Here is a 13,666-nt window from a genome sequence, read left to right as displayed (position 1 = left end):
CTCCCACCCATAGTGCATGAGAGTACTGAACCTGTTTACCCACATCCTTGCCAACACTTGATGTTATCGGTCTTCTTAGTTTTTGCCAGTCTGCGTGCTGAAAAAGGACATCATGTTTTTATTTGCATTCATTTAATTACTAGTAGGTTAAACATCTTTTTTTATGATTATTGGCTATTTGTATTTCTACTGTGCCTTACTTCGTGGTAATGTAACATACAGCAGGCCCAGGATCCTTTTTTCCCTCCAGAAAACAAATGGGTGCCGTGTATAGGTCTTGTCACGGACCTCCTAGAGAACTTAGCCCTGTAAGTCACTAGGAGATAGGCCAGTCTGAAGCCTGGTCCCTGCAGCTAGATTTCCACCTAGCCTAGTGGCATTGCTCATGCTTTCCCTGAGTGCCACAATGACCCGGGAAGCTCACAAAGCCTTTCTTTGAGCCGGCTCTGTGCTAACTGCTTTGGTGTAATTCTAGGCCAGGCAAGCTGTTAGAGTCCTGAATAAATCATTGACGCTGGAGATAGGCTTGCAGCCCCATATGCAAATTCTCAGCAGTGGGGCTTGGAAACTCACCCCTCTTTAGCCAGGGTTGGCTGTGAGAAAACCCATAGCCTTTTGAGTAAAGATGAGTCGCTTTATTTATGAAGATCCTCATGGCCACCCAAGCAGGGAAACCAGAGGGTAAGAGAACTTCCAGGTAACCCTGAGAGTCAGTGAGAGGTGAGGCTACGTGTAGGTGTCCCTACGTCTGGACAGTGAGTTCAAGCCTTTGCTGAATGTAGTACATTGGAGCCTTCCTGCTCGGTGTGATGTGAGGATACAGGTATGAAACCCCACTCTCGTGTTCCCCAAAAGCTTCCTTCACCTTGTCGTTAAGTTCTGAAATTCCATCGTCCTTGGATTGAAGTTCTCTGGCCTTTGCTTCTCTCTGCTCTTCTCTTACACGTTGAGGTGACAGGCAAAATGGGGGCAGGATTGTGAACTGACAGGTAGAAGTATGCCAGGTAGACTGCCAGGGGAGGAAAGAGAGAGAGAGGGAGAGATGATCTTAACCCCATGCTCCTTCTTCACCTGTTCCCAAACACTCTGCTTGGGGACCTCAGCTCTAGAGATAATCCTGTTAGCTCAGTAACATGTCTGTTTTAGGACACTCGTTCTTTAGTGGGGAGCTGAGCATTAAGCCTGTTATTTGCTTATCAGCCCTGAGGATGTGCACTGGCGTTGGAAGGGTGGAGAGAGTATGAGAGTGTGAGCTCCCCTTAGGAGGGAGGCTTCAGACGTCTGTTGTTATGCCTGTTAGGTAGTATTTGATCAGGGAATTTTATGTGATTGGTCCTTTATTTATTCAGCGTACATGTACTGAGAACCTGCTCACTGCCCAGCCCTGTGGGGATGTATCCAGGAGCATTGGTCCATAAATATCACACACGTGAGAACTCTTCCAATTGAGGCCAGTGATGTACCTGGAAAGGAGATAGGGGTGTGGAGCCTTCCTTTTTAAGTCCATGGGGTGGGACCATGATAATTTTTTAAAAAAGAATACCATATCTGATGTTTACACAACTCGATTAAAAGGTGCCCACGACCCTTTAATCACAGCAGACCCTGCTCACCTCTTTCTAGGGCCTTTTCCCTGCTGGTTTGGGTGTAGCTTCTCAGAGTTTGCGCATGGTTGTATAGCCTGCCTCTTTTCCCATCGTACTTTTAAAAAAAAAATAACAGCTTTATCATGTAATTCACATACCATAAAATTCACTATTTTAAAGTATGTAATTCACTGATTTTTTTTTTTTTTTTTAGCACATTCACAGAGTTGGGTAACCATCCCCACAGTCAGTTGTGTAACATTTCCATCAAGCCCCCAAAGCAACCCGGTACCCATTTACAGTCACTCCCCACCCCCACCCCAACTTTCTACCCCTGCTCTAGCCAAGGACTAATCTACTTCCTGTCTTTATGGACTTAATCTATTCTGGACGGTTCCTATGAATGAAATCATACAGGATGTGGCACTTTGTGTCCGGCTTCTTTCACTTAGCATCATGTTTCCAAGGTTCATCCATGTGGTAGCAGACATAGTACTTCATTCCTTTTTACTGCCAAATAATATCCACTGCCCCTTATACTAAATCCCACATCCCAAGATTCAGCTCTGTCTTCAAAAAGATGCCCTTTATGTTCTAGGGATGGTGTAACCTCTAGTCCTTGCCTTCTCTTCCCTTCTGCCGTGGTTGCCTAAGACAGTCTTTTTTTAAATTATAAAATATATGTAGCATAAAAACTTACCTAACCATTTTTAAGTGTACAGTTTGGTCCTGTTAAGTGGATTCACATTGTTGTACAGCCAATCTCCAGAAATGGTTTTCATCTTGAAAAACTGCAACTCTGTACACATTAAACAACAATCTGCATTCCCCCCTCCCCCCAGCCAAAAGTGGAGCTCTGTACCCATTAACAAAACAATCCCTGTTCCCCCTTGTCCCAGCCTCTGGCAACCACCCTTCTATTTTTCTGTCTCTGAATTTGGCTACTTTAGATAACCTCATATAAGTGGAATCATACAGTATTTAAGGGAGTCTATTTTTAAGTGAGGTGGAAACAGGAAAGGTAGACTGTGAGAGCTTCTCTGAAACTTCTCCCCTGGACCTTGGGCGTCTTTCACGTCTGCACTTGCCCAGGAAGCCATGAAGCAGGCTTGGCTGTAGACCTGGTGGGGTTTCCAAAGGGTATACTGCCCCCCAGGGTGAGGGGCTCTGTCTGAATGACAGCAGAAGTCCTAAGAAGAAACTTCTGGTGAGGAGCTAAGAAGGAAGTGAACCCACTGCCTCCTCTTCCTCAGGAGAAATCGCAGATACAGAAGGATCTCTGGAGGATCGAAGATGTCACTGCAGGCCTGAGTGCAAATAAAGAGAACTTCAGAATCCTGGTGGAATCGGTCAAAAATCCGGGTGAGCGGGCCATCTTCCTGGGGGTGGGGGTGGTGGAGGCCAGCGCCTGGAGCCTGGGGGATGGCCCCTGGGGAGGTCGGGCCTTCGTGGCCTAAGTCACTCCCCTTGTCCTCTGAGGAAGAGGGTCTTTGTTTCATCGCACCCTTTGCTTCTCTCCACACCCCTCAGAGAGGAAAACAGTGCCTTTGTTTCCTTACCCGCCTGTGCCTTCAATCTCCTCTTCTGAGAGCAAGCCGTCCCTGCTGCCCAGCCCGCCCACCAGCCCCATGCGGACCCCTCTGGAGGTTCGACTCTTCCCCCAGCTGCAAACCTACGTGCCGTACCGACCTCACCTGCCCCAGCTGAGGAAGGTGATGTCTCCCCTTCAGTCACCAACCAAGACGAAGCCCAAAGTTGTGAGTATTGATGACGAGGAGCTGGGCGCTGTCGTTTCCTCTCTGGCAGACGATTGTCCTTCTCTGTCCTCAGGTCCTCTTCTCTTGGGAGAGAAGCTTTTAGGGAAGCTTGGGGAGACAGACCAGCCAGAGTCCTGAGGGGTTCCTGAGCCATGAGCAGTTAAGGAGAGGTAGGGGCTCCTGCCGTTGTGCTTAGTCTCCCAGAACTGGAAGGGCCCTTAGAGGCGATCCAGCCCACTCTCCCATTTTTCAGCTGGAAAAACTGAAGCCTAGCAAGAGGCAGTGACTGCACTGAGTAGGGTGGCATTTGTGATCTGCATCGTGCAGAGAAGTGTGTGGCTGCCCCATGCAGGGCTCCGTGCAAACCTGCGGTTTGGGCAGTGAGCTCATCTTAGCAGAAGAGTATCCTTATCTCCACCTGCAGCTGAGGATCGTGCTGGGTGGTGAGGATACATGTGATCTTCACAGTAACCTCCTGGAGTACAGACAGGAAGGTCAGCATCTCCATCCCACAGATAAGAGAACTGAGGCCCAAGGTGTTAAAATTTGCATGAGGTCTCCATATTAGTTAGTGGATCCAATCCACATCTCCTGACCATTCTTTGTGCCATCTGACATGTAACTGGACATGCAGCCCTGGTCCTCAGGTTAGGTATGTGGCCTGTGTGGTTGCCTGGGCCAACACTTTGACTTGCCTGGCATAGAGGGGCCACGCCTTTGGCTGAGTCTGGGAGCACAGAAGACTCTAAGGAAATAAAAGATGTGGTCAAGTACTGTGATAGCTCATGTTCCCAGGGCAGGCCAGCCTTGGCTGGAAAACATGAGGGGGCTGGTCCGAGTGACAGGGAAGCTATAGCAGAGGGGACCTTGGAATGAAGACCTCTAGGTTTTCGCCAACGAGGGCTTGAAGGAGCTTTGCCTGGGCACCATGTATGCTTAGGACGTCTGACAAGATCAGTGCACAGTTCACACGAGTTCCTATACCTGGTCTTCACCGTTCACCTGCTTCCAGCCATGGTCTAGAGCCCAGAGCTGGAAGAAATGGTGCAGGGAACCAGGGTCATTGTGAACTTCTTTATCTTGAGATTTCCTTCCCACTCCCAGATCTAAGAGTCATGGAGCACCAGCCACAAAACAGGAGGTAGAAAATAGCAAAACAAATAGCAGGAATGGCTGGGACAGACAGGTGCTAATATAATGCAAGATGCCTGCCCCCTGGGACGAGGAGCAAAGGGAAAAAGGCCTGTGAGCAGGACTGCCTGGATTCCAGCCCTTGTCTGTCTCTGGGTCTTCAGGCAAGGCCCATACCCTCTCTGAGCATCCTCAGTTTCCCCTTGTGCAGAACAAGCAGCTTGAAATAGATGAAGACAGAGGCTCCTCTTCATAGCTTGGTTGCTGTGGCTTGGAAGCAGGGCTTTTCAACTTGGTTGAGCATCAGGGTCCCCAAGGTGGGTGGGTCTTCTCTTCCCTCCTTCTAGTTGTATATATGTTCACCAGTTTTACCATTTTTATTGTTGGTTGCTTGTTTTATATTTATTTTTGTGAAACAATGATATCCATCCTGAAATTGACATAAAACATGGATATTGGGCTTCCCTGGTGGTGCAGTGGTTGAGAGTCCGCCTGCCAATGCAGGGGACACGGGTTCATGCCCCGGTCCGGGAGGATCCCACATGCCGCGGAGCGGCTGGGCCCGTGAGCCATGGCCGCTGAGCCTGCGTGTCCGGAGCCTGTGCTCCGCAACAGGAGAGGCCACAACAGTGAGAGGCCCGCGTACTGAAACAAACAAACAAACAAACAAAAAAACATGGATATATAATTTAGTAAATAATAATAAAGAGACTACCCATTTCATACCAACACTCAGACCCAGAAATAGGACTTTTTTAAAAAAATTAAGTTTTATTGGAGGATGGTTGTTTTACAATGTGGTTATCCTCCACTGCACAACAAAATGAATCAGCCATATACATACAGATATACCCTCCCTTTGGGACTTCCCTCCCATTAGGTTACCACAGTGCATTAGGTAGAGTTCCCTGTGCTATACAGCATGTTCCCATCAGTTGTCTATTTTATGCATAGTATCAATAACGTGTATGTGTCGATCCCAGTCTCCCAATTCCTCCCACCCCACCCCTTTCCCCCATGGTATCCTTACATTTGTTCTCTACGTCTGTGACTCTAAGAAATAGGACTTTGCCAGCAATCAGAAGCCCTTGGGCCTGTGGGTCCCTTCCCAGTGTAGGCCCTTTCTCTTTCTCCCAGAGGTAACCACTATCTTGACTTTTTGGATAATTTCCTTGCTTTTTTGTTTTGTTTTGTTTCACTACCTATATTTGCATCCAAAACACTTTCTATTTTGCCCATATATAATACTGTGTTTATTCTTTCATATCTTGCATCCTTTCAACAATATGTTTGTGAGATTCACCCATATTGTTGCATGTAGCTATAGTTCTTTCTTTTTTTTTTTTTTTTTTGTGGTACGCGGGCCTCTCACTGTTGCGGCCTCTCCCGTTTTGGAGCTCGGGCTCCGGACACGCAGGCTCAGCGGCCATGGCTCACGGGCCCAGCCTCTCCGCGGCATGTGGGATCTTCCCAGTCCGGGGCACGAACCTGTGTCCCCTGCATCAGCAGGCGGACCCTCAACCACTGTGCCACCAGGGAAGCCCAGTTCTTTCATTTTTATTTGGCTTTTCTTAAATTTAATGTCTTTTTTTAATTAAACAATACTCTGAAAGGGTACAAAATCAAAGGATATAAAAAAATATGTAATAAAACGTCTCCCTTCCACCCTGTGTCTCCAGACATGCTATTCCCTTCAATCAAAGGCAATCAATGGTTTGCGTTTATCTTTCTGGGGGGCTTTTTTAGGAATTGGTGATTCCAAGATCTTGTCAGGGTTTGGAAACCACTGATGCTCAGAGAGCCTCTGGGTATCTTAGGTCGGCAGCTTAAACTTCACACAAGAATGAAATGTGTTGCTTTAGAAGAGTGCTGATAAACTTTTGCAAAACAAGCTTACAGCACCCTTTCCTGAACTCTGAAAAGCAAAGCAAAATGAGGCTAAGAAAGGGGGTGGTTAGGAGGAAGGAGTCTGGATGGACATTTGTGCCAGGAGTGGGTGTCCATGGCAGTCAGGGGCCAGGCTGTCGGTCTATAGAGAGGCCACAGCCCTCGGAGAGCATTGTGGACAGGGGGGTTCAAGGAAAATAGTTACATTCATCCCAGCCCAGGGAGTGGGCTGTGGAGAAGGCAGTGAGTCACCCATCCTGACTGCCTCTTCTGTGCCTGAGTCGGGAAGGAGGAAATATTTTGTAACCATGTGCATTTCTGATAGAAAGGGCAGGAGGATGTAGATGGTCCTTGCTGAGATCCCCAGCCTGCTGAAGGATCCAGAGACGGTGCAGGGACCGCGGGCTGGCTCCGTCTGAGCATGGTGGGATGGGGTGGCGGTGGTGGGGTGCTGTCATAAACATACAGGTAAACACAGAGTTACCAGCCTGCCTCCCCTGATGGTGCACTCCGAGCCAGTGGAATGAGAGCGTGGACCCGTGTCCTGAGTTCTGCATTGTGTGTAGATCACACTTTGAAAAATGGAAGATGTGTGAATCAAAGGGAAGGATGGGGTTGGAGCAGAGACGTCTCCCGACCTCACAGCTCAACCAGGGGAAACGTTGGCATCTTTGGGCTGAAGTGGTCACTCCCTGCAGACCCAAGGTGTCCTGCTCCTTCCCTTTGGGCCACCACTATGATGGTGCCACTGAGCATCCTCTCACCGGGCACTGGTTCTGGTTTTGTTTCTGAGCAGGAAGACGAGGCACCTCCCAGGCCCCCGCTCCCTGAGCTCTACAGCCCGGAGGACCAGCCCCCGGCCGTGCCACCTCTACCGAGGGAGGCCACCATCATCCGGCACACTTCAGTGAGGGGCCTCAAGCGGCAGTCGGACGAGAGGAAACGAGACCGGGAGCAGGGGCAGTGTGTGAACGGGGACTCGAGGGTGAGCAGGGGGGACCCCTGGGGTTGCCCCGCTGTGTGTGGGAAGAGGGACGGCGGCGGGGCAGGTGTGACGGCCTCAGACTCTGCCCACAGGTGGAACTCCGGTCATACGTCAGTGAGCCTGAGCTGGCGACCTTCAGTGGGGACACGGCCCCTCCCTCCCTGGGACTCGTGGGCTCTGAGAGCAGGTACCAGACGTTGCCAGGCAGAGGTAAGGCGAGATTTTCCATGGAGTCTTCCTGGGCGTCCCCGCCACTGCCACACCACTGCTCCCCAGCCCTACCCGGTCCTCACACCCTTCTGCCTGCAGCGTGGGTCCTCAGCCTGGGTAGCAGCTGTCAGCCGACTCTGGGCTGTAGGGAGGGCCTGTCCGTCCTGCCTCTGGCTCACATCCTGATTCTCATCCTCTTTTATTACATCTTCCCCCGGGAGCAATGATAATAGCAGTTACTATAAAGCCCAGTGCTGTTTTAAGCACTTTATTATATTCACTTAGTTAAGATTCATGATAATCCCGTGAGGGAAGTACTGTTGTTATCCCCATTTTAGAGATAAGAAAACCAAGGCCCAGAGAAATGAAACAACTTGCCAATTAGCCAATAAGTGATAGAGCCAGAATCCCACGCTGCAGGCTGGGATGTTGGGTGACTGTCATCAGCTTGGCCATCCCATCTCATGCCTTCCAGAGACTTTTCTCCTCTTCTGTGTCACTCTAAGACTCAATGAGTCCTTTATTTAAACAAACACACCTTTCACCTCAGTTGGGTCTTCTCACTCTCCTCCCCTATCCCTTTGCGATGGGGGTGGGAACAGATTTAGGCCATTAGGCTCACCCATGCCCTATTTTTCCCCATAGCCAGATCCTCTGTCTGAAATCCTTTTAAAAGGAGGCCATCTGGAACCCCAGAGCAGGTTGACCACACTCCCTCATCTGGTGGGAGGTCAGGCGCTTTCCCCCCTTGACAGGGTGTGGAAACAGGAGGCCACAACGCCATGATTTGGGCTCCTATGGGGTTATGTGACTCCCAGCCCACGATGCTGTGCAGGCTTGCTGTGTCCTGAGCTGGTCCCTGGAGGGGACTGGCTTTTGCTGAGTTGGGCCACAGCAACCCTTGGCACTGTGCCTGGGGACCCTTTTCCCTTCTTTCATTACAGCCTAGAGGTGTTCATCAATGGCAGTGTTAGTGGCCTGTGGGCAGGACAGTTCTTTGTCGCTCAGGAGTCTCTGGGCATTGCAGGACATTTATCATTCTTTTTCCTACGTGCTAAATGCTGGTGGAGTCCTCAGTGTGATGCCCGTTTCCAGATGTCAGGGACCAGCCTTGCTAAGAATGTTGCTAGTGGAGAAAGCACGGGCTGAGGCTCCATGTGACCTTGGACAAGTTGCTTAACCTCTCTGAGCTTTAGATTGCGTACCTCCACAGTGGTTAGGTAATGCTACTTTGTAGGGCCAGCGGGACAAAATCTATATGAAATACCTGGCACGATGCCTGCCTGTTATATAGTAAGTACTCAGTAAATGCTTGGTGCCGCCTTCTTTCCATTCTTCATTTATTCATTCAGTCATTTATTCATTCAACCAGGCATTGTTGAATTTGTAGACAGGCATGTTGACACTGTGGTCAGTGCAGTAACCAGTGAATATACTGAAGAATACAGGGAATAACTGATTCTGCCTGGAGCATTTGAAAAGGCTTCTCACAGGCAGGCATCCAAGATGGATCACACAGTATGCATAGGAGTTCATCAGGAGGAAGTGATGCAGGGCATTCCTCGCCCTCCATCCTTTCCTCCTGCCAAGCAGCCCAGGTCTTCTGCATGTGAGGGAAGACGAGGGTAGTCCCCAGATCTTCCTTAGGGGACAGAGGGCACCCATGGGCTGGCCCCTCATTCCCTACCTGGGGCCTTGCTCTTCCGGGCCCTGGGGAGGAAGAAGCGTGGGTTGTTGGCTGGGTCCTCGTGGTCCCCTCACGGGAGTGAGAGTTGATCAAGAAAGGGCTGGTGGCCTGTCCTCCTCACCACAAATCCACTTGCATTTCCCTTTCCTCACTAAGGGCTCTCGGGGTCCACGTCAAGGCTCCAGCAGTCGTCCACCATTGCTCCCTACGTCACGCTTCGGAGGGGTCTAGATGCCGAAAGCAGCAAGGTGACCTACCCTGTGAGTGGCCTTGAGAAGTTCCTGAGGGGCTCACTGCTCCCTCACGCACAGAGGGAAGGGCTCTGAGGTAGACGGTAACTGGGATCCTGTCAGGTGACCCCTCCAGAGCTCAGATTCCCTGTCACCGTGTGCTCATGATGCCTTCACCACTGCCCACCAAGAAGGGCATCACACTGCCCTCCCCATTTCCCAAGGGGCTCCCACCTTTCTCCCCAGTCTCGCCCAGTGAGTCACACCCTGAGTTGTGGCCCATGATGTGCTTCTGCTCAACTGGACAGGCCTGGGCCTCAGTGTCTGCATCTGCACAATTGGGTGCTGCCCAGAGAGCCCGTGAGGGCCAGCGGTATCATGTCCATGAGTGTGCTTAGAGGAGGTGCTTCTCAGTGGCCAGGAGGAGCCCAACTGGAGTGTGTGTGTGTGTGTGTGTGTGTGTGTGTGTGTGTGTGTGTGTGTGTGTGTGTGTGTGTGTGTGTGTGTGTGTGTGTGTCAGAGACAGAGAGAAAGAAAGACGGGGATGAAGCCGGCAGGGCGGCTGCCCTCTGTGTTCCCAGCCCAGCTGCCCTGTCTGTCCCTCCTGCCCCTCAGAGACCCAGGAGTGCCTTGGAGCGCCTGTACTCAGGGGACCACCAGCGGGGCAAGATGAGCGCGGAGGAGCAGCTCGAGCGCATGAAGCGGCACCAGAAGGCGCTGGTCCGGGAGCGCAAGAGGACGCTGAGCCAAGGAGAGAGGACGGGTCTGCCCTCGTCCCGCTACCTCGGCCAACCACTCCCTGGAGATCTCGGCTCAGTATGTTAGGAGGGTCCAGGCAGGCGGGGCTGGGACAGGGAGCAGAGCTTCCCCGAGTCCCCCAGACACAAGCACTTCTCAGCGCCGAGGGAGTGGGCTGTCGACCTGGATGGCTCAGAGAACACCCCCACGGGCTGTGTGTCCACAAGCCGGGACGCATGTGTGACTTGGTCAGAGGGCGCCCTGGAACTAGAGCAGGAACGAGGATGTCACTGCAGGAGCCCAGGAGCCAGAGAGAACGTCCACAGTCAGTTCTGCAGTCGAGCTTGAGGGAGGCCTTTGTAAGCATTTGGAGTCTCTCAGCTGAACCAAGGACTTGGGAAGTACAGGGTTCGAGGAGTGGAGGAGAAAGGTGGTGCTATGATTTGAGGAGGAGGAGTGCAAGCCAACCAGCCTCCCAGACCTCCAAGCGGGTGCCCTGTGGGGCAGCTGAGCAGAGGGTGGTGGCCCTCACCTCTGAGGACTGGGGCTCTCCCACCACCACGGTGCTGACGGGCCTCCCCATGCCCCAGGAGAGCCGGGGCGTCTGCTGCCCCCTGGTGGTGCTTCCAGGCACTGCACCCTGCCCACAGTCGCCTTAGGTCCCTTTTGGAAACATTCCATTTGACTTTTCCCTGTTGTTTGAAATCAAATGTTTCCCTAGACCTCTAGCCTGACTGCTCTTCCCCTAATTCATTGCACAAGCTCTTTTGCTTTTAGCGTTACCGCTCATTGCCTCTCTAATCCTGCCTGATTGTGTCTACAGACGCTTCTAATTTGCATCAACCATTCTCTAACTGGCCTGTGCTCTTGTTACCAGGCTTATAATAGCAGCTCTTCTCTCCGTAGCCTAGTGAGCACTCCCATGTGTGACTCACCTTTCTGCCGCCCCCTTTATGCAGGCTTACTGACTCATAATTCCCTTATCCCAAAAGCTGCCCCACAAGTTTGAGCCAGCCCCACTGCCTGAGGGCCGTGGTCATTGTCAGAGGTCTGGGCATGATGAATTTATCAAAGTCCACGCCTCACATCTGGACAGTAGACACAGACTTCAGAGACTGCATGTTGGAATACATTCTGCCAAGTCTGAGGTGGTTCAGTTTTAATTCCTCCGGCCCCATCGGCACAATTTCTTACGGAAAACTTTTTGTGTTTCTAGTATTTAATAACTTGAACGGGTAGCAAGATACATTATGATCTGTATTCAGAGGGCCTCTCTGCAGCTGTTAGCTCAGACACCAAAGGGGTAAGACCCAGGATACTCATATCCTGAAAAGCTGCAAAGCCAGTAACTTTTAAACTTTATAAGTAAGTGTCATATGAGGTAAAACTGACTTTTCACAACCTGATGTCTCAAATGTAGAAAAATGATCTAAAATTCGTAACTTGAATACCTTGTAATTTTTCTTTTTAAGAAAAAAGACTTGTGTAAGTCTCTGCCTCAGCGCCAATAAACGTGTTGCTTAATGATAATGGATTGGCGTGGTTCTTCCCCAGGATACATTGTAGAGTCCAGTGAACTTTTTCTGTTTGTGGAAACAATCAGGCTGGGTTTATGTGAGGTCTTGTCTCTCTTTGGGGCACTGGTGAGCGTGTAAGAAAATGTGTGTTTTCTTTGTGAATCATGAAATTAATTTTTCATCCCTGAATCTTCAACTGCCTAACCTTTTACACTTTAATTGGAAACCATCACCTAAAAGCGATTACGTTGACGTAGAATCAGTATGGAGAGCTTGTGCACGAATGGGTGAAATGTGCTGCTATGGCCGTGGGTTTGGGGCTTGGGTGAGTGTGGGCTTGAGGGGGCATTAAAGACAACGGTGACCACTTGGGGCTCTGTGAGGCGGGTGGGGTGGGAAGGAGAAGGCAACCTGGGATGGAGAAGCGTCTGCTTGGCTTCTGCTCAAGAAAAGGGAGGCTTTGGGCCCATTCCCTCCTCTCAACAACCTGCTCGGCGTCGAGGCCTGTGGGGATGCAGGCCACAGGTGATTAGGAAGGCCGCGGCGGAGCCAAACCGTTGTGCTGGGATCTTAAAGTGGCTGGGTTAGAGTTTCCCTCTGTGAAGCCTGCTTGTTACAGAGTTGGAATTGTTGCATTTGATTTAGCATTTAAATTTTACATGTGTTTGGTTTTTCTAACTTAAAACATCTGCCCCAAATAGCTGCGTGATACGCAGCAGCTTATCGGCCTCCCTGGCCGCAAGCTGCTCCTCTTGTGCCTCCCCAGTCCCACCGTGGGGGCATTATTCCCCACCCATAACTGTGTCCTGCTGGGACTGCCCACTAGAGAGGCTCTTGGCTATTCCACTCGCTTACCAGGGCCTCAGAGGGTTTGTTTCGCCCATTGTTTCTGAGCTGGAACAACATATGGCTCCCGAACCAGAAGGGCTTCCGTGATCTGTCATGCAGCAGAAGCGGCAAACCTCTTCTCTTGAGCTCTGTCCCAGCTTCTGTTTTAGGGTCACCTTCTTGGACCTGGGAGCCTCCTGTATCCCTGGGGACCCTTGTGAGTCTGAAGTCGTGGATCTTAGACCCGTGCCCGGGAGGTTTGGACACTTTGGGGCCCATATCAGAGAGAAATCAGCAGTCTGGAGTCCGGCTGTAGCAAAGGGGCAGAGGCCTTGTTCTCTCTGTCCCAGAGTTTCAGAACACAGCAGAGACCATCCGTGTCACAGGATTGCTGCTGCCTTGTTTTAGAGATGAGGTTGAGGTCCATGGTCACACAGCTTTTCGCTAATGAGTCACAGGCCCATCTTCCCAAGGACCCCAGTGCCTGCAAGACCTACCCAAAAGGGATAGCCAGGAAGTGACTACATTTCACCCTCTTGTTCTGTTACCAGTGGAAGCGCGAGCAGGACTTTGACCTGCAGCTGCTGGAACGGGCCGTACAAGGGGACAGAAAGGACAAGGAGGAGAATGGCTGGCTGAAGGTGCAGGCTATGCCTGTCACTGAGTTGGACCTGGAACCACAAGACTATGACGTGGACATCAGCAGAGAGGTGAGGGCAGGGGCTTCCTTCACGCTGCCCCCAGGAGGCCCAGCCTTCAGATGCCAGCCTGACCAACCCTCCCAGGGGCATGGAGCGGGGCGGGGGGGGGGGGGGTTGTTGCCCTGAATAAGGACAGGCTCCGTCTCAGTGTGGCCCAGGAGGATGGATGGACAGCACCTGGAGGTAGTAAGAGGAGACCAGACATTTTGATGCAGGTTCAGAGCTGTCTCTCTTTGTAATTTGTGGCAAGTCATTTAACTTCTCTGTGCCTCAGTTTCCTCAGCAGTAATATGGGTTGTGGGGAGGGTTAAGTGACTCAGCACATTGCCCGAACGATTAGCAATGATCAGAAAGCTGTGAGCACAGGACCTGGCACATGGTAGGCATGTGATGAGGTAGTTGTTACTGT

At 51.1% G+C, this 13,666-nt stretch overlaps 1 protein-coding gene across 7 annotated transcripts in view; it reads left to right on the top strand.

Annotated features, from left to right (window-relative positions):
• PLEKHA7 (pleckstrin homology domain containing A7) overlaps positions 1-13,666 on the top strand; it is a gene marked incomplete at its 5' end in the record, with an annotated part of 210,850 nt that overhangs the window by 190,202 nt on the left and 6,982 nt on the right. For all 7 annotated transcript variants that reach the window (XM_082843986.1, XM_082843985.1, XM_082843984.1 and 4 more), the window contains 7 exons: positions 2,840-2,948; positions 3,117-3,343; positions 7,158-7,346; positions 7,439-7,556; positions 9,400-9,503; positions 10,089-10,289; positions 13,108-13,266. In XM_082843986.1, coding sequence (XP_082700112.1) covers positions 2,840-2,948; positions 3,117-3,343; positions 7,158-7,346; positions 7,439-7,556; positions 9,400-9,503; positions 10,089-10,289; positions 13,108-13,266 — 1,107 coding nt within the window. The remainder of the gene's footprint in view (positions 1-2,839; positions 2,949-3,116; positions 3,344-7,157; positions 7,347-7,438; positions 7,557-9,399; positions 9,504-10,088; positions 10,290-13,107; positions 13,267-13,666) is intronic.

The sequence above is a fragment of the Leucopleurus acutus genome (genome assembly GCF_964270905.1).
Source record: "Leucopleurus acutus genome assembly, chromosome: 8".
Taxonomy (NCBI): domain Eukaryota; kingdom Metazoa; phylum Chordata; class Mammalia; order Artiodactyla; family Delphinidae; genus Leucopleurus; species Leucopleurus acutus.
This window is presented reverse-complemented; position numbering and strand designations above follow the sequence as displayed.